Source organism: Zeus faber (assembly GCF_960531495.2).
Source record: "Zeus faber genome assembly, chromosome: 6".
NCBI classification, from domain to species: Eukaryota; Metazoa; Chordata; class Actinopteri; order Zeiformes; family Zeidae; genus Zeus; species Zeus faber.
The window spans coordinates 4,479,932-4,502,083 of NC_137201.1; the positions used below are offsets into that span (position 1 = coordinate 4,479,932).

Genomic DNA, 22,152 nt, shown 5'->3' on the forward strand with positions numbered 1-22,152 from the left:
GGCATCTTTTGCCCCATCAATATGTGATTTCCTGCTCCCCGGTACTCCACACTCCTCCACTAATCTATCCCTCCATCCACCCATCCATCCCAGCATCCACCCATCCATCAATCAGGCCAACGAGGGGTCAGGGAGAAATCAGGATGTCAGGTCTCTGTCACCGTAAAGACACACACACACACACACACACACACACACACACACACACACACACACAGACCTGGAACCCCCCTCACCAGCACCTCCTCCTCCTCATGAATATTAACCAGCCTGGAGCCCTGGCTTTTTAATCTGCCTGATCCCCGCACCGCTGTCGCCCACACGATAGCGAATCTAATTATTTGGTCTGATATTAACCCGCCCCAACACACTCCCCACCCACCACACACACACACACACACACACACACACACACACACACACAGACATACACCACCTCCACCCCCTTTTCAACCATCCACCTACTGCCCCTGGTGCTCACTCAATGGGCGAGAGCAGGGTGTATAGATGAGGGTGAACCGGTTGCAATGCTGGTACCAGACGGCGGTCCGCCATTGGGCTAGAGTAGTAATGTCGGCGATATTAATATTAAGGAATCATATTCACCATTTACACCTGGAAGCATGACAGAAGTGTCTATTTTAAAGTTTAGGGCCATCTTTAGACACAGCCCGCTCCCGTACACATTTGATTCTGAAGAACCAAAAGACCAAAGCTTTTTTTCCCCCCTACAAACACTCTCACATATGGACAACCACACACATAGACACACCACCCCCAGCGTAATGCCCTCTTCCTTATCAGCCCGAGAAAGAGAATAATAAAAATAAGAAAAGCCCTCCTCCCGTTCCGATATAAAAAAAAAAAAAAAAAAAACCCTGTATGCAAATGACGGCGGGCTGATCTCGTTTCGCCACCTCCTGCCTTTCTATAGTAGTTTGGTTTCAAAACAAAGGTATGTCTTCGCTCTCGGTTCGTTGGCACGTCTGTCCTGCTCGTTTTTCTAAAGCTCCATGGTGCGAGGTGATACGTAATATATAAATATAGAATTTGGATTGTTTGACATCCTTACATTTTTCTATTTTTCCGCAGTGGGCTTGAGCGTCATTACAACCGATGAACACAAAGCAAAACACAACCTTTTCTTCTGCCTTGGCTTTTATATATATATATATATATATATATATATATATATAATTTTTTATTATTTTAAATTTTTTTTTTGTCAAAACTTTACAATTTTATTGGCCATACTAGATCAACTACCAAAGTAGACAACACCTCTAGAATATATCATTATTATAGTCTCACCAACTCTGACAGATTGACTGAATAGGTATTGAAGGCCACGGGAACGTTTCGACACGTCAAAGCCATTTGATGGAAACCGTGGGACTACTAAATCGCGCTGAACTTTCACCTTTTGATTTCCCCCTTCATCTACCCAGTCACCATTTCCAGAACCCCACTGACAAAAACATTCAAATCTTTCTGCCCCCCCCCCCCACAAGACAACCCTCCAACCCAACCCTCCTCCTCCTTCTGCTGCTTCCGCCCATTCACTTATTTTCTTAATCTTCTCATTCCTCGCTCGTCCCTGCTCCCTCTGTATTCTCTCTCTCTCTCTCTCGTTCTATCTCTCCGCTACAGGAAACGCTGCACTGTCCAAAACAAAGAGGTCACTGTACGAATCACCCTGAAAAAACTACACGGGGGGGTGGGGAGGAAGCAAGATAAACATCAGACCCCTACTCTCATCCGCCGCTCACACACACACACACACACCACTATTCACCTCATTTTGCACACAGGCAAAGCATTTCTTAGACAACCTCACGTGCACTGCAGCATGTGTGCGATTGTCAGTACAGCGCGCGCACACACACACACACACACACACACACACACACACACACACACACACACACACACACACACACACACACACACACACACACACACACACACACACACACACACACACAACAAGACGGAGGTAAAAACTCAGGATCCAGGTTTGATGAGCTTCATGCAAATTACATGGAAGAAAAAAAAAAAAAAAGGATAAATTATATTTTATATGGAAGGGTTCCACTCAAAGGGAGGTGGGGTTGCACGCACAGAGATAAGAGATTTGAAAATGAGGCACTCTTGGAAAGCTGGCTCCTCAACCACCGGAGATGAGGAGAGCCGATAGAGGAGGAGGAGGATGTCCCTGACCCGGCTACCTCTTCCTCTCCTCACTCCGGGTCCTCCAACTCCAGTCGGCGACGAGGATCGATCTCCCTCCCTCTCCCTCTCTCTCTAGCCCTCTCTCCCCCCCCCTCTCTCTACCCCCCCCCCCCTCTCTCTCCATTCTTGATCTCTTTCTCCATTTCTCGGACCGTAGCCAAGCTTCCGTACCGTGCTTCTATGACTCCCGACTCTCTTCGCTTATAGAGGGAAACTCTATACGCAGCAGATGGCTTACAGTGCAACCACAGATACAGAAGCTCCAACTCTCCTCACGGAGCTAACCACTTTTTTTGGTGGGTAAGGACCTTCGCCCATTGTTGCAGGCATGAAAGAAAGAACATTCTGGGTTTGAACCTCACTGCGGCCTTTCTGTCTGGAGTTTGCTTGCTCGACCCATGTTCATTCTCCAAGTTTCTCCAAAAGACACCCTCCCACAATACCCTTGACCAAAGCATGGCTCTAGAGATGGTGTCCCTGGGTGCCGTGCTATGGCACCCACTGCTCCTGGATAGCTAGATGGGTCAAATGCAGAGGCGAAATTACCCAACAGGGATTAATAAAGTGACCTAAGCAACTTCTTCTTCTGGAGACGGCCACGTCTCTCTCCGCCTCAAAAGACACAACCCTTGACCTTCGCAAGGAGACCTTGTCTCTGAAACCGCCATCAGACTGCCCACATGAAGGGCTGCTCCATCAATCCGCTTGATGCTCAGTTTGCTGGCGGCGTGCTTTTGAACGCGCCACTTCCTGGTGGATTGTTTTCCTTTTATTGTTCAGGGGGGGAGGAAGGTGTCTGGTGCTTTTTGCTGTAATCACAGATTTGTCATCTTTCTGAAGGAGTAGCGCTTTAATTAACACGCTAATTTCTTGGGTTGCGGGATAGGGGCTGGGGAGGGGGGCACACGGAGAGCTCACGGAGAGAGAGAGAGAGAGAGAGAGAGAGAGAAAGACGGAGTGAGACTGTGGAATAAGTCCAGATAAAAGAAGGAAGATCTGAACTGGGATGTAAACAAACTGGCTTGGAAACCTTTGGCTGGGGGGGGCAAAGGAAAAACAAACACAAAAACAAAGAAAGAGAGAGGGAGGGATGAAGGCAGGGAGAGAGAGACAGAGCGCTCACCTTCACTCGTCCTTTACCGCGGAGCGACTGAGCGAGGGAGGATGCTGGGTGGGTTGGCGGTTTGAAGGGTGGGAGGCAACTAAACCCCCCCCCCCACACACACACACACACACACACACACACACACACACACACACACACACACACACACACACACACACACACACACACACACCTCCATCAAGGCCCCCCCCCCCCCCCGACCCACCGAAAGAAAAAAAAAAGTGTGTTTGAGAAGCCGTGGGTGGCTCTCCTTATCGGCGGTGGTTCTCCTGGAGAGATTATTGGGGGGGATTAGCGCGAACGCTTGTTTCTAAAACATGATGAAAAGGCGTCGGGCGGGCGATAACGCTTTGAACTCCCCGTACTTCCTCCTCCTCCTCCTCCTTCTAGGATCACGCCTTCAGGCAGAGGGTCCCCCCCCCCCCTCCAGTCGGCGGGATGGATGGGTGGTTGTGTGTGTGTGTGTGTGTGCGTGCGTGCGGAGCGATACCGACGTCGGTGTGGAGTGGAGTGCGCTGACTGTACTCGCAACTGAGGAGGGCTTTCCATTTTGACCCTTGCGGTCGCAGTCGCCCCCCCCCCCCAAGAGAGAAGCCATTTTTCTTTTGTCTTTCGCGCTCAAGGCAACAGTGGCGGCATCCCGGAGAATCAATCCAACTACGTAACTACGGAAACAACAACCCAGAAAAAATGGCAGTAGCAGAAATCATCGTAATTACTCCCCTTTTTTGCAAATTTGCCAAACCCCACTCAACCCCAAGTTTTGGTTGAGAGAAAAAAAAGACAAAAAACAAAAAGAAAAACACCAGACCGACATCTAAGCGGCAACGGCAACAATCCGGTACTTCGGTCCAATCGAGACGCCCCTGTTCATTATCAGTTAATTAAAAATTTAAAATAAAAACGGGATAACCAATCAGAAGGAAGCCAGTGATACGGTATCAGATCTGTGGGGCTGATCCAATCAGAGCAGCATTCAGGGAAGGTGGTGTGCCTCTCCTCCAGGTTGCCATAGGAGGGCTTTTTTTTTTTTTTTTTAAACCCCCGCCCCCCTCCTTCTCCCCCCCCAAAAAAAACAGAAAAAATAAAAACCGGAATCAGCAGCTGGCTGATCGGTTGATCAGTAAACATTATTACGCCCTGTGCTAAAGTCCAACAGCCCTATCAGGGATTTATTTAAATAGATAAACCGTCTTCACGCCCCTTTCTCAAGAGATGCAAATGGCGGCATTTCCATATGCGACACAGGCCAGTTAGCACACCCGCTGATCTAATGGAGGAGCTCTGTTGTCGGGCGAACGAGAGAGACGGAGAGACTGCGTTTTTATCATTTCTTTCCGCCGCTTTTGTATCTATCGTGGCCGCTCTATCTGCCCCACCCAGATTCCTTCCAACTGACAAACCTCGCCTACAGACACACACACACACACACACACACACACACACACACACACACACACACACACAGACAGCGGCTGGTGTGCATGTAACTTACAGCATGTGCGGACACTCACCTGAGCGCGCATGTATTTGTGCATGTAAAAAAAAAAATGAGGGGGGGGGGGGGGGGGGGGGGGGGCGGTAGACCTTGTATGAACTGATAGCTTATCTGCCCGGGACCCAAATAGGAAGGCAATCTGCTGGCAGAGGAGAGACCGAGGGAGCTTGAGAATGACTGAGGGCCAAGTAAGACACATTGCAGTAGAAGTGGACGAGGAAGACATTTGAGAGGGAGGGTGTTTTGTCTAAATCACTTCTTTGATTATTGCATATACAGTAGGTGTAAAATCAATGTGAAATGAACTGCATTTATACTGAACTTTTCTAGCCCCTAAGGCCACATACACACCTCACATTCGCCCCTTCGCACACGACTGGCCGGAATCGAACCCCAGACCAGACCCTCCAGTTGCCAGATGACCGCTCCACCTCCAGCACCTCCACCCCACCTCCACCCCACGTACAATATGTATCCCAACCCTCGCATCTGAACCTGCTTTTGTTCCCGGCAACGACGGCTGCAAAGTGGCACATAATGTGTCCATTGTCTTGCTGTGAAATGCTTTATGGCTTTCCGTCCATAACATGCCAGTATACAGGAGTCTTACAGCCGCAGATCTAAGCCTCTTTGTTGACATTGAGGTGTGCACTTATAAAAATCTGAGCTATCTATTGGTATTGACTTGGTATTGCAGTTCAAATAAGTTAAAAAAAAACCACTTTGCGTTGATTTAGGGAGCAATTGTCGTGCATATTTTGGTTGTTTTGGTCCCAGGAATTACCTTAATTTCCACCGGGGTTCGGCCTACCCTAACACAACATTTCACTGCACTGTATCTCCATACCATGCACCCAACACATCAAAGTGCCAACTAGTTCATTCTCTATATCGGTGAAAAGACTAAAAACGTTCAAAAATGCAGAGAAAACTAATAAGGCGCTGCCATACCCTCAATTCCAATTTTGCGTCAGCCGAAAAGGAACAGGGTGCGCAGGCCGGGGCAATGAGCGGAGCGCCCTCCCTGTCAGAGGAAAGCCTTGACCTCCCCTGACCTATCGGGAAGACGGGACGGTGGAGGGAAAGAACGGGGCTTCGGGGGGGGGGGGGGGGAGGAATGTGAGATTACAGGCCTCTATCTCAGGCAGATAGCTCTGCACTCCCGCTCGCGCTCCAGCCCTCCTCCGAGAGGAAAGAGAGAGCGGAGAGAAGAGGGGAAAACGGGATAGTATGGAGGGCAAAATGAGGACCGAAGAGAAGGGACAACACACGTATTTTGAGTCCAGTTGTGGGGGAGGATGGAAGAGTTTAGATAGGACAGTATGAGCTACGGACGAACGGAAGGGGAGGACAGGATCAAAAGGTGATTGGAGTCGTGCGGTGTGTGTGTGTGTGTGTGTGTGTGTACTTTATCCATTTCTCTGTGAGTGTGTGTGTGGCCCTTCCAGACGTAGATACGCATTCATATCTATTGGCCTGTCCATATCTGTGTGTGTGTGTGTGTGTGTGTTCAGGACCTGACAGACTGATAATGAAGGAAATCTTAGAAACGAGAGACTATCGGGACAGGAATCAATCATGGGGTGGAGGGGGTGGGGGGTGGTGGGGTTGTCCAGGAGGATGGCGCCACACAGAGATAAAAAGACAGACGGACGTCTGGGGGGGGGAGCCTGTGGGGTGACAGGAAGGGGGGGGATGTGGAAAGAAAGGAGAGGAGAGGAGAGATGGGATACTGTAAGGAGAGGAGAGTGGATGAGAGAAGAAGTTGGGCGGAGCGGGTGGGAGAGCAGGGGCGGGGGAGGAGAGGATGAGAGAGAGAGAGATCTACACTTTCAAGTGCCATGTCTAAATTATCTCCACGTATCTGTTTATATATTTTTCACAGCAATGTTTACATTTTCCAATTTTTATTTTAGTTTATCTACACACGTCTGTAAATATATATCCATTTTTTAAACTACTAAATATATATATATATATTTTTAAACAGTTTTATTCTTATTTTTTGGTTTTCCATTTGCTTTCGCAATGTAAATAGAGCGGGGTTCATTCTGGCTTCCAAAATGAAATTCAAGGATTTTCAAGTAATTTTTTTAGGCACTATTTATTCAATTTTCAACGTCTTTGCGCAAAACAAATGTAATTCATTTTCAATGTGATCTTCATTAATTAAAACAAAATATAACCCTAGTCTTACCGTCTATTATTTATATTAGTATATCTATTATATCTATATAGCTATTATTAATGTCATTGTCATGTCTGCTCTTATAACCCTATTTCCAACCCTATCCAAACGTGCTGGATTAAATGTACATTTCCCTGGCATTTTCATGTCCTAAAAGCGACTCTGGAAATGTTTTCATTTATCGCTTTTTTATTTTACCCCCAAGGACCTTTCAAGCACTTTCAGCACAAAGTGGTCTGTTTTTAAGGTATTCCAGCACTTCAAATTTGCAAGGATGAAATCCAAGCACTTCTAAGCACCTCAAGAACGTGGGATAAGAACCCTGATCGAGAGACAGGGATGGAAAGTGAGAGAAAAGGAAAGAAAAGGAGGAGGAGATGGACAGAGAGCGGTGGACTGGGTAGCCATTGGTAATTTGATCGACTAAACCAGCGGGAAGATAAGATGGTGCCAGGAACTGATAGCCCAGATATACCACTAACTTATTGCTCAGAAACAAACAGTCAATATCTAGGTTTATTTTGGCGTGTTTGGCCGTCCTGTGTGCAGATGTGTGTGTTCCACGGGCAGGAAGCCTCTCCCAGCATTGCTATCACATGATTAGATGGACTCAGCGCGCATGATGCACAAGACAGAGGCTCCGATAGGGCGTCCATCCGCTCCCACACCCTGTTCCCAAGGAGCACACACACACACACACACACACACACACACACACACACACACACACACACACACACACACACACACACACACACACACACACACACACACACACACACACACACACACACACACACACCATGCTTATCAGATGTTTTTGTTTCCAACTACTGACACACACACAGAGAAACTGATAGGGTGTTTATGTTCTGGCTTGCTTTGCGTCGCTAGTCAAACATCGGAGCTCTGAACTTTGACCTTTCCGGCTGGCCAATGAGAGGATGGGGGGGGGGGGATCCGATTGAGGGGCCCAAGCTGACCGAATAAATAAATAATTGCAATTAACTGATTAATTAAAAAAATACAATGACAATTAAAATTACAATTAAAATGTAATAGATAAAAAATTGAATGTAAATTAGAAATAAATTACAATTTATAAAGTAAATAAACAAACACAATTAATTGACTAATTAAATAAAAAATTCTGATTGAAATTAAAAATATTTTTTAAATTAGAAATTAAGATAAAAAATATCCTAATTATATCTGCATGTGGTTAGCCTATATAAATGTGTTCGAAATTGGAGCCCCTAACACCAGAGCCCTTCTGGCAAGTAAACATAGCCACACACATCACACAGAACCAATCACATACCTCGTTAGTAATCAAAAAAAAGAAACAAAACAAAACCTTATTACCATAGTGATTTGGCATCAAACTTTAACCGAAGCTACGTGCTAATATGAAGACGAGCACAGAACCTCTACTGTCGCAAGTCAGTGAAATTAATTTCACAGGGATTTATTAACAACAGGTCAATATTATGTTGGCTACCCAAACCCCCTACTCCCGCACCCCTTCGTACCTCTCCACTCTCCATTTCCCGTTCGCCGGCAGCAGCGTCCTCTGACTGGACGATCCCCGGGAATGGACCCCACGTCGTGTCTGTGCGGAGGTCCCTGCGAGCGATCACCCCGCTGCTGCCCTCGGCCGCGACACAGTCCAGGTCCTCTGCGGGCGGAACGGAGGAAGATCAGCAGAGCGATAGAATGGGGTGGGGGGGGGGGGTGGGGGGGGGGATACACATTGTGACACTGAACACACAGAGATACACAAAGATGATACACACACACGCATATTTTCATTCATTGTGGTGACATATTGGCCTGTGCTGTGGCCCAGCTCGAAAGGAGAAAAAAGGAAAATAAGAGAGAAAAAGTAAAAAAAAAATAAAAAAAAAAATAAAAAAAATAAATAAAAAGAAGGGAAACATCTTGCGTAGTTTCTTGGAAGGCGATAACTGCAGAAAGGATGGGGAGTCAAGGCTGGAGTGTGAGCCTGCCACGGCTCAGATAAAGGCCAGATAGCTCTTGGCTGCCACAGGGGGAATTCTTAGATTCTTAGTCTTGTGCATCAAAAAAAAAAACTAACTTCTAGACATGGCTGTCAGTGAGAAGAACAACACTTGTTGTTGCTCCCTGGGAGGAAGACAAGCCCCCCAAAAATATATAATGTTTATCAAATAAAAAATATACAATAAGTAAATAAATAAAAACTATAACTTCATAGGCATTTTTGAGGGTCATTATTAAAGTAGTATTAGTAGTTTTACCCCGCCCCCATCACCCATTCAATCAATACTTCCAAATGGCCATCAGATCAATTTGTGATATTTTCTTCTGAACATTAAAACTAGTCAGGAGTCACACACACACACACACACACACACACACACACACACACACACACACACACACACACACACACACACACACACACACTTGACATTGGCAGCAACCAGCACTAGTGTCATAGCAGTGGCATGGGTAGAGGGGCGTTGGGCGTGGGGGTGTTTCTGTCTTGCAGAGGTGGCGGTGATGGAAGGGAAGGGGGTGGGTGAGGGTAGCGGGAGGAGAGAGGCGGGTGGGGGGATGGTGGTGGGGGTGGGGGGTGGGGGGTCCTAAAGTGGCGTGTTCCGATAAGAGTGTTTGTCTAACACTCTCCATGTCAAAACACTCATCTATCTTCCCTGTATCTATCCCCACCAGAGAACAACGGACAGACGCTGATAAAATGGCTTTTCCCACACAGCACACTGTTGGAGGGAAGGGGGGTGACGAGAGGAGGAGGAGAAGAGAGGGGGCATGGGGGGGGGGTCTTTTTTGGGGGGCACTGGGGGCTCTCTTTTCTTACGCCATCAGGCCCCGTTGTGTCCTTCAATGCCCCTTGTTTGACACATTCTAAGAGAAAACTCTAACGAATACATTCGCTGTGTGAACGCTGTGCACAGGAAGTGGCTTGTTAATCTCTCTCTCTCTCTCTCTCTCTCTCTCTCTCCATATCGTTTTCTGTCCACTCAGGAGTTGGAACCGCTAAAGAAACAAGCTGCTAACCCTGCCCAATCTTAACCCGAACCCAATCTAACCCAAACACGGGCATACTTAGTGAGCTAGAAATATGAGTGTTGAACTTGAATCCGCCCGTTGGATAGAAGAGTGGAGCCCAACAGGTGGATGCAGGGGAGGTGGAGGGAGGGCGGCAACGCGGGAAGCAAGCAGGCAGCAAAGCAGGTGGAGCGGGAGGGCCCGCAAGGGCGTGGGAGCGTGTGCCGCCGCCAAATGGTCCGACAGAACTAACTCGTGCAAGCTAGACCACGCCTCATTAGCCCCTGGTCGCCATGGAGCTTGCGAGTTTCAAACCTCTCAGTTTGGAGAGATGTTTGACAGCATCTCTAATGACCTTAAATGCTGTTTAAAGGCCGTTGTTATTCCACATTCCAGCTTTGATATGGCAAGTTGACATGCCCCCGACACCCCAACTCAACTAATCTTTTCAACCCGGGCCCACTCCCCCCTCCCCCTCCCCCTCCCCACTGGTCCAACCTGCCACGCCACGTGAGGCCAAAGTCCTGCGTCTGTCTGTCCATCCCACCCAAAGTTTTGGCCACACCGACCCCTTCTTATCTCCGCACTCCATCAGTGTCCGGCTGGTTTCCAACGATGGGGTTTTTGGGATGGGGTGGGTAGCTCTTATCAGCTTGACTGGCATCGCTGACCTCCATTGTGCAACAGCCTAGCGAGTGGTTTTGAAGTGAGGGGGGCGCGATTTGAGCTAATAAACAACAGTTGACAGGGGGATTAGTGTGTTAGTGGTCAGGGAACTAACTAGGGCTGTTATCTTGTAGCCCACCACACACACACACACACACACACACACACACACACACACACACACACACACACACACACACACACACACACACACACACACACACACACACACACACACACACACACACACACCTGTGTGACAATGTCACAGCCGTTCATGTTACACGCCACAACCCCCCACGACAACCTCTCTACCTTTCTTTTTCATTTGTCAGAAGTCAAACCTTATACTATACAATTAACAGCTTGGGCAGGAGGGAGCTGACAGAAGGTAGAAGTTTCAAGATGTGTCGCTTCAAATGAATTGAAATGGCCATTTACGAGGCGATCTATTTGAGCTAATTTCAACATTCTGACCAACCGGACTCCATAGAGACAGGGGGAGATGTAACAACAGGGAAAGGACGTTAAAGGACGTTATTCACATTACGTCCTTTACAAATAAACTTAAAATGTCTTGCTGAAAAAAAAAATCTAGAAATGTACTATTTGGCTAGCATAGATAATTGGACTAAATATAGTATTAAGTCTGTTAATATTTGTATTTCTTTGATATTATACACCCATTTTGGAGTAAGTTAGAGACCAAGATGACTTTTGCCCTTGACCTATGATCTTTGAATGGTGACCTGAAGAAAACAGACTTGCCAAACAGCTGCTACAATCTCTTCGTCGGGTAGGAGACGGACAGCAAAGGGGTGGGGGAGGGGGAAAAAAATGAAAAATGCACTCGCAAGCCTAATCTGGGCAGGTTTCTCAGCGGGGTAATGCGGAGCCTCCAACAATCCTAATCCTCGCTAATTACCCCTCCCGCTCGGCGCGGACCCTCCTCATAACCCAGCGCTCCTTATCGACACGGCTGCACTGCACACCAATACCCTCACTGCACCGGCCGATACTAGCGTGGTGGCAGCTGAAAAACAGACACACACACACAAATCCTGAGGTTTTTATCAATACCATCCAGTTCCACCAAATCCAAACAACCTTATTCATTCAGGACACACACACACACACACACACACACACACACACACACACACACACACACACACACACACACACACACACACACACACACACACACACACACACACACACTAACTAAAGATAAGACACAACGCAAATACACACACACGGATCGCTCATCATCACCAGGCAGCACAAACATCATCATTCTACACACACACACACTAACGAGAGCAGGGAGGGGTCTTATCGATATGGACGCTTCAGCTGCGCAATGGGGCATCCAGACCCTCCTTTGACGAGCCAACACAATAAATAAAAGGAAAAGAAACAGACAAAAACAATCAGTCCGTCATTAATGAGACAACTGCTGTGCAATTAAAACAGATGAGCGGGCAACGCTGGAGGGGGGTGAGGTAAATGTGTGTGTTAATGTGTGTGTGGGGGTATATGTGTCTGGTGGAATTGCATCAGGCGTAGCCAGGGGAACAGAAGGAAAAGCAGTAATGGGGAGAGTTAAGAGCGTAATATATATACACACACATATATACATATATGTGTACGCACACACACATATGTGTACGCACACACACACACACACACAGACACACACACACACACACACACACACACACACACACACACACACCCCCCCGACCTCATGACCGAGTTCCGTTCCTAGGACCAGGTCGTTCAGTGTTGATAAGTGAGGACCTGTATTATTTCACGGTAAGGGGGCGTGGCCATTGCCAACGCTAGTGTAGTGAATACTAACAGACGGCGAGATGAGACTGAGAACGGTGATGAGATGAGATGTATATAGTATATTTATACACAGTATAGTGTATATAGTGTGTATAGTATAGATAGTATATAAAGGGTGATGCGTGATGAGATGCTTGACGCTGAGACACCGCGGTATTGTATGCAGCGCACAATACAGACTGGTCCTAAGTCCAAACGGTCGTTAAACAGGTAGGTCATTACGTGAGGTGTACCTGTGTGTGTGTGTGTGTGTGTGTGTATATATATATATATATATATATATATATATATAGTTATATCAGGGTTTTCCAACCCTTTTTTTGCCCATAACTCCCAAAAAGTATTTTGTTATTATTTTTGAGCGAGCGCCACTAATTATTTGCGTTAAAATTCACATATAGGGCATCAACTTCTTTTATAACATCACAGCGCATGGAGGGAGCTCCAAGTGGATTATATAGAAAGGAAGATATATTTCAACCCTATTTCAACTAAATTTTTTCTTGAATGTGTATCAATCAAATATCAATATATCAGTGTAAGAAATGGCCCTTGACCCAACATGGAGTTCTGACCCCCACAATGTATATCAGGGGTCTTCAACCTTTTTCAGCCCAAAGACCCCTTGGTGGATTTAGTGAAACAGTGTGCAGACTGAGTACAGACTGTTTCGATTATTTTTTATAAAATGCTGTGTTGCATTTCAAGCCTGGCCTATAATAACATTTATAATACCTAATCAACCTATTTATATACTCTGTTATAATGCTGTTATGATGGTTCCTGTGTGTTTTTATTTTAGATTTAGATTAATTTCCGTTAGTTTAGTCCTGCTAGTGTGTGGGGGGAAAAAACAGTATTATATAAGCTTGGCTTATATAAGTACAGTAGTTTTCTAGCTAGACCTGGTCTTAAATGGCCTGTGTAGAAATAGAGAAATGAAAAAGAAAGAAATAAAATAAAGTTTTCACAAATCTGAAATAGGGATTTGCATGCTGTTTAATATCAATACAATAATACAAATCAATTCCTATGTGTTTTGATTAAAGTTCAGCCATGCACCAGTTATGTCCGTCAGAGACAATACGTTAACGAAAACTGAGGTTTTTGAACGTTACTCATGAATCTGAGGTTCTTGAACGCACTACAACGTCAGAAGCTGCAAATCAGCTCACTTTCAGTTACAGCTGTTCTAATGGTCGGAGTTTACTCAATATTATTATTTTTTTGTCTAACATACGTTTTCAGATTTTTCACAAAAATGTCAAACAATAGTTGCTGGACCCCATGGAGCTCCACGGACCGCCTAGGGGTCGTGGACCCCCGGTTGAAGACCACTGGTCTGTATGGGCTACATCAAGTTGAAGTGAGAACAAGGCATAATAGACTAGCAGATTTTCAAACCCAGCCAGATATTTTTTCTCAAATACTAATTTTTAATTGAGCAAAATCAAATAAAAAAGAGGAAGGGGGAGGCACCCCGCTGTGTGTGTGTGTGTGTGTGTGTGTGTGTGTGTGTGTGTGTGTGTGTGTGTGTGTGTGTGTGTGTGTGTGGTTTTTATTGTGAGAAAAACATTAATTCAAGCCGGCTTGGGAATATAGCCGCTAAGCTCTAGTGGCCCAAGGTCAAAGCGGACTTCCTGTGTGGAAGTGATCAGGTATGCTGAACCCCAAGCTCCGCCTGACCCCGCAGCGCCCTCGCCCGTAATGGGAGCAGCATCCCAAACAACGCGATTGGATATCAATGAGTCTCCCTCTCGCTCTTCTTTCTTCCTCCCTCTCTCTCCTGATTGATTTTTTTTTTTTTTTTTTTTAAGAGGACTATTGTTGATATCAAATGAGCACATCGCAGCCGAGCCATCGATTTTTTGACACGCCGCAACGGGAAATCTTTATCGGCGGGCGCTCCACTGACCCCACGCTAATAGGTGGGGCTTAACCCCGGCTGAATGACAAATTCCAGTGCTTCCTCTTTTGACTATTTCATCCCCCTCTCTCTCGCTCTCCCTCTACGCTACACTTAGGGGGCACACAAGTTCCATCCGTAGAAAGTGTTTCTGAGCCATATGCCGGGATTGAATTAATACTACTACTCCCATGTGTTTTTACTCCTCGATTTTCCTTGCCCTTCATTTTAAGTAAGTAATCTCCCCCCCGGAAGCCCTCCCTGGCTCAGCGTGCGGTACACTAACTGAATTAAACAGACCAAGATTTGGACAACTCTTTTTCACAGAGCGACTCGTCAAGTACCAAATCTGACAAAAAGTCGAACATTTCATCACTACGTACAGTGAGTGGCGTCGTTAGGGGTGTGCGTTGGGGGCTTTAGCCCCCAATGTTTTATGAACAGCCCCCATTCCAAACTAGCCCCGCAGGGCGGGCTCTGTGCCCTGATTGCTCCCTCTCTGATGGTAACGACTGTGGCAACAGCGTTCCAGCGATGCAGCGCCCGCGTATGTGTTTTTATTTTAGATGTAGGTTATTCTATTTTACTCTGTTTCCTTATGGAACGAAACAAGCCCTGTGCGTAATGGGGACAATTTCTCCCTAATTGTCTTTGCATCCTAGCAATGCCTCTGCGTACAGTGCTCTCTTGAGCGAGAAACAGAGAACACAGAGTTGGAATTGCTGAAATGGATGAGGGCGCAGCCTCCCAATTTTCTTGCAACTCAAGCGCTAATCTCCATAATTTGTTTTTTTTTGGTGGATTTTGAAAAACACTGGTTTAAACGGTAATGCTCTTAGCCAATCGTAGCTGGCCAATCAAATTTTAAGCAAGCAAGCTGGTGATTGGACACCTGACCAATTACATTTATTTTCTACGCAACCCTCCCCCCCAAAAAAAAAACAACTCATTGAAAGTATTCTCAGGGTATGCATATACAGTAGGTACAATGGGGGGGGCCTTGTAGAGAATCAGGGTAAAGCGTCTTTGTGCATTCTAAGTACATTCACACCATCCATCCATCCCCTTCATAACGTTCCTTGACAAACGGGAAGAAGCTTAATTTTCTCTCTGTTCCACCCCCCACCCCCTCTTTCCACCTGCTCCAGACCCAGATGATCTCCTGAGTCCAGCACAACAGATAGGACATCATTTCTGGGGGGGCAGGTTGGCGTGTGTGTGTGGAGGAGGGCTGGGCTGGGGGGGTATACGCTACTCACGCCGCTCAGGTCCGCGCAATCATTTCCATTTTACCCTCTGTTGCGCCGGCAAGATAAGACACCTGCGTGGCCGCGCTAATCCGATGAGCTTCCAACGGAACTTTATCGTTGACATTTACCACTGTTTACCCAACTAATTTCTCTTAACTGCACTGCTGAACTTTTATCTGGCAAAACACGTACACGGAGGCGGCGGAAAAAGAAAAAAAAAAAAGAAAAGAAAAAGCAGCGCGGCGAGAAGACGCGGGAGCGACTCGACTCATGCAAATTTCCTTAAATATGCTGAGGAATGATAAAATACTAGTAATAATGAAAAATAAGACGACGCAAAAAATCGGAACTTGAAACACATTCATTTCTAGCTGACAAAGCGAGTTGAGTAGGTAAGATGGATGGCGGATGGCAGGTGACTGACCCCACCCACCCCCCCCATTACCAACCACCCCCCGAAATGCAATGAACGCTGACATTCACGTGTGTGAAAAAAATAAAACAAACTAGAGATTCTGCAGTTGAAATGCTACTGAATGACGGGAGGTTTTTTTGTCGCTGAGAAAATAACAACGATCGGAACGAAATGTCATTTTCAGTTTAATTAATTTGAATAATTAACCACTGTCCATAAAGAGTGGAACCGCTCCCAAGGTATGCAGTGAAAATGTTTCAAATTACGGTGATAAAAACAATGAAGAATGGAAATTCGGGGGCAGTGAGCTCAGGAGGTAGAGCACGCTTTAGTCATCGGTTCGATTGCCGGTTCGATCCCCGTCTCCTCCCGGACTACGTGTCCTCGAGCAAGACACTTAACCTCCCAACTGCTGCCGCTGTCTGGCAGCCCATTGCTCCTCCATACGTCAGTTACTAGGGTGAGAAAAACACAGAGGAATGCGTTTCGTTGCCTCGGTACTTGTTCTCTGTGCAATGACGATTAGCTGAACCTAATATAATAAAAAAAAAAGTGCTTTTGTGTTGCAAGATAAAGTTCAGTTCCACACAGAATGAGTATAGTATAGTACTGACGACGAGTTGCGACAAGTGATGACTATTAGTAGTGATTCGTGATGAAAGGTTAGACGAGTCACTCGGGAAAACGAGTCGCTGGATTATTCCATTGCAAAAAGTGTGCTGTGGCAGAAAAAAAGGTTGAGACACACCACCATAGGGAACCCTTCAGACCAAGGATCTTTAAGAGAAGGTTCACTGCCAACCCTCCAATAACTCACATAGGTGTCACGGACATTTTGAGACCATAAAAAAACCATAGGAGGAACACCAAGAGGTGTCCAGGCTGAAGTCCATCAAGTGGTTCTTTTAAAGAACCGGTTGAGAACCACCATTTTCCTGCTTTTATTCAGTGCTTATCATGGCTGTCAACTCCATCGTAACTCTACTGAGCTGCCGTCCCAAGATGCTCAATTACATCTGAATTCAGCTCAAACTGGAAACGTGAACCCAGATATATCCAGATTGAGTCTCTAGATCTGGTGAAAACAGATTGCAGTTCATTCAAATAACCACCTATTATTATTATGGGTGCATGCAAGAAGACTGGTGGGAATAGCCTTTGGGCAATTCTGTTATTTTATTTATTTTTTTACAAATCTTTGCACATGAGGTCGCACATAGGATTTCAATGCGCGAGAGCGAGAGCGAGAGAGAGAGAGAGAGAGAGAGAAAGAGCGCATCTGCCAAAGTGCGCGCCTGCCCTCGCTCGTCTTCATACACTCCATTTCCAGCCTCCCATAAATTGAAAAAAGTGAAGACCTTCCAGAAACCTTCCCCCGATAATCACATATAAATTAATTAGAAAATGTTTCTTGACATTCTCTTCCTTCCGCGTAGACGGGAACAGGGGGAGAGACGAGGTAGCAGAGAGAGAGAGAGAGAAAAAAAAAAGACTGAGGCAAGGCCAAAAAAAAAAAAAAAAAAAAATTAATTGCACGCTATGTGACTCCGATAATTAATTCAATCATTAATTCATGTCCGCTCTAACAACTCCTTCTGGCTGCAAGAAAGGACGTTTCAATCAGAGCCGGTATCGGCGGTGTGGTGCGGTGCATGCTGGGTAAAATTCGAGTGGAGAAGAGTGATTGGGAGTGGAAAAAGTTGGGGAGGAAAAAAAAAGGAAAAGGAAAAAGAAAAGTGGGTTAGATCTCCACACATTCATAGGGGTCGTCCAGAGGTTCGAAACCCCCCCCAAAAAAAAACAACAACCTCAGAAACCCCGATGTCTTTTTATCTTGTGTTTTTCTTTTTTTATCTGAGGCGTGACTATTTACAGCTTCATTTCGAAACGATGCTAGATGGAAAATGTCAAATGGCGAACACCAAAAAAAGGAACAAATTGGTATCTACGGATCAAAACTAACAAATGGGTTAATGGTAAAACAAAATACTACTTTATTTTTTTAAGTAGGGATCACATTCCTAATAGTGAATAACAAACTACTCTCACCCCAAGACTAGTATATATGTGTTATACTTAATGGACAGTCTATAATTTTAATACTAAATGAATGATAATGTGAAGATCCGATCAAAAATATAAAAATAAAACATTCCCACAATATGAGGTTGGATATATCAGGAGGTTTCATTTTCATTTTGCATCCGACTTTTTAATGGCACATTTTCATTACAATGAACCATAATGGTATAGAATAGGAATTCCCTATATTAAAATAATTTAAATAAAATAAATAAATACATGTCACGATGGACAAAAAAAAAAAAAGACCAACAAAAAAATAAAAATAAGTTATGGAACGACGACATGCATCATGCACGCAGCACGATTGTGGGAAGGAAGCTGGTGAGAGTCTGGAGAGGAAGAGATAGAGCGTTCAGAGATGGAGTGAGAGAGAGATGGGGGGGGGGATTAAGGAAGATAGCGCGTGGCAGGGAGAGAGAGATCACGAGGTCAAAAGCAAACAGAAAGTGAGAGAGTGTGTGTGTGTGGTCAGCGGACTGGTTAACTGGTTGGTTTGAACCGCTGACCTATGAATAGATCGGTCAGTTCCCGAAAAAAACCCCACCAGATTTTACCGGCCGTTCTCTAGGATTTTTCTGGACACAATTCGCTGGCGGATGTTGCGAGTATGAAGCCAATCTGGAACAGCCGTGAGAAATGGTTCCTTGAGATTACCCCACACACACACACACACACACACACACACACACACACACACACACACACACACACACACACACACACACACACACACACACACACACACACACACACACACACACACACACACCTGCCCCCCAATACAACCCCTCCCATCAATCTCAGTGGCCGGGGACACTAGAGTGACACGCCGGCGACAGGTTGGAGTGGGAGCTGAAGATATGAGAGAGAGAGAGCGAGAGCGAGAGAGAGGGAGCGAGAGAGCGAGAGAGAGCGAGAGAAAGAAAGAGAGCGCAAGAGAGAGCGAGAGTGTGTGCATGTGTGCGTGGAGTGTGTGGGAGAGAAGGGACAGAGAATGAGTGCCGAGGGTCCAAAAGGGGGGAGGCTGAAGAAGAGATGCCCCCCCCCCCTACTTTGGTGTAAATACCAAACTCTTGTGCTTATTTCATTCGAAATTTCCACCAACGGATGGATGGACATATTTGAGCTAGGGGTTAACAGCTTTTTTCTTTTTCCTTCTACGAACATGAACCTTCATCTATCTATCCATCCCCCTGCCGCCCCACACTCATCACTACAGGCTAGACGAGCCCTCCGGAGAGATGACAGCCAATCAACGCCCTCGGGCTGGGCTGATTGACGGGCGGAGTTGACACGTGGCGCAGGCAGGGTTGAGAGAGAGAGAGAGAGAGAGAGAGAGAGAGAGCGAGAGAGAGAGCGAGAGAGAGAGCGAGAGAGAGAGAGCGCGCGCTGATATCTTGAGCCGTCTTGAGATGTGGATTGATGGGGGGCGAAGCCATGAATGTTCACTCCTTCATGGTTCCTTCAACCAAAGTTCACTACACAAGGAATCTTCGAGTCAAGAGACACAAAATCAAATGAAATGGATAATAACATGTTGAGTTGCATTTGGGGTAGCATGCGGTGTGTTTCTGGGAGACAAAGTCTTTTGGATGCTTAGTATCTAAGGGTGGAAGAGAGGAAAACGAAAGCATCCGTGCACCACCAATCATTGGATGAGGGATTCTGTTTTGGAGGTTACTATGAAAGGTTACTAAAGCCCCTTTCCCACATGGAATCTGTAACATTGCTGGATAAAAAAAACATCCAGCAAAGGCAGTAGGTAGTCATTCCCACATAGGCACAAAAGTTCCGTAAGGAGTCTCAAGTTCAAGTTCAAGTTCAAGAGATTATTTATCACATACATATACATACGGTCATACATATATGCAGTGAAATGTCATGACACCCTGTTCCCACATAGACGACTGTACGGATGCAGTACAGAATGCTCGTGCAAGAGACCAGGCAACAGAATCTGTTCTTAGACCAGCGCTTCGCTCTCCGTCTCCCCGCCCTGCAGACTCTTCCCGAGTCTGCAGGGCACCGTCCCCGAATGCAACAACCCTAACCCAAAATTATTAAGTCAGTGTGATCATTTTCAATGTGTCCTACACCCTCTGCCTCCAGAGATGGAGCGTTCTCCACCCGTTCTCTCTCTCCCTCCAGCACCGTGCCGCGATGCGGGCGGCGGGCAAGCGAATCGCTTGTGTCTGATGTCAGCGCACCACCCTCCTGACTCTAAAAGACACGTCTACGGCCTGACTGGCATTTTTTTGAAGAAAAATAATAAAATTTAAGAATATAGGGACCTGTCTCCGTAGAGACTGGACGTGTTTTCGTTTCTCGTCTTTTGCAGCCGAACGCCAGGGTTCAGATCGGACACGCCATTTTTTTTTTTCCCCCCTCTTCCGAAAACAAATCTTTTTTTTTTTTTTAATCTTCTTCTTTTTGTGCATTATTTGGATTCGGCTCCACCCCCACTTTATGGCAATGTTTCTGCTTCCATTCCCGCACACTTCCATAGACAGCTGTACTGGCATTTTCCTAGAAGTTATACTAGTTCAAGAGTGGGGAAAATTACGCAACGACTTTTTCGGAACATTGAGCTTCTTTTCCCACATGACACCAATACGGAACATTGCCAGTGGATTTACGGCTTTCAGTGCAAATGGGAAAGGGGCTTATGAAAGCTGAGCTGAATGTGTGCTCTTTGCGCCCTAGCCCCCATCCCATCATCCTTCACTCTCACACCCGAATTTGACCCTCACTCCATGACCTATCCTCCCACCCTCTTAGTTTATTGCAAGCGCCCGCTTATTTAATTAAAAGAGGGAGTAGAAAGAAGGAAATGGGAGACGGGAGATGACGGGCCGCGGTCAAAGGTAGACAAGACAATGGCCTAAAGACTCAAGGATCTGACAGGCTGTCAAAAAAAAAAAAAAAAAAGAATTAAAAAATAAATTCTGTTTTAACTTTATTAGCAATCTCATCTTCTCGTCCCTCTCGTCGCTCCCTCTCTTCACCTCAGCCATTACTTCACCTTTAATCACTTTGAAAATTCAAAAGGCAAAAATGTCTCCCAACCCAACCCAAGAGCAGAAAAGTGCTTGATGGACAGAGAGCAAATGGCGACCTGTTTGAACGCCGGAAGTTGCCACAAACGTCCAGATCTGACCCTGATATCGTCCAATCAAATTTGAAACCTCCCCCCAAATTAGTAATTATTCCTGTTCTTTCTTGTTACAACAGGCCTCGGGGTCAGGGGTGAGGGGGGGCGGGGTGTCCTCTCCTCCCATCTCATTTACTCTCCTGGTCTCTAATAGAATCAAACTGCATCCTGCCTTTGTCACTCACATTTATCAGTTTTAGTTTTACTTCCCGTTATCCCTCTTTGGCCTTTTTCCATCACCCCCCCCCCCCCCCCCCCCCCCCGCCAGTCTGGAGATGCCATCTCTCTTTCACCGCAGCAGAAGTTAACTGTCTATAACGCTTCTGGTTGACGCCTGATAACAGAACGACCACAAGCTGGCTTGTGTGAACGCTGTTACACCTCCTCCACCCGAACCCCATGGGCTACAAGACAGCGTGTTCCAGAAATGAGGCACTCATACCGTAGTAGATGTAGTTGAATTATGTCAATGACTTAAGTCCGTGGTCGTTTGCATCTTGAATTGCAAACATTCAAAATGAGTTTGGGACAAATTCACACTCTGCCCTTCAGAACTTCCAATCAAGAGTCCGTTCTGTCCGGACCAGGTGGTCCGGACAGAACGGTTATTGAACCCAACAGCAGTTATTGAACCCAATGACTCGCAGAATGGACCCAACGACACACTCTCCCGTGCTTAACAGCTTGAAAGACATCGTGGTTGAGGACATGCTTTGGCTGTTTCCAAAGG

At 46.1% G+C, this 22,152-nt stretch overlaps 1 protein-coding gene across 1 annotated transcript in view; it reads right to left on the minus strand.

The window, feature by feature from the left end:
* zfpm1 (zinc finger protein, FOG family member 1) overlaps nucleotides 1–22,152 on the minus strand; it is a gene marked incomplete at both ends in the record, with an annotated part of 65,294 nt that overhangs the window by 9,381 nt on the left and 33,761 nt on the right. The window contains one exon of the mRNA XM_080002346.1: nucleotides 8,577–8,722. Within this exon, the coding sequence (XP_079858472.1) occupies nucleotides 8,577–8,722 (146 nt within the window). The remainder of the gene's footprint in view (nucleotides 1–8,576; nucleotides 8,723–22,152) is intronic.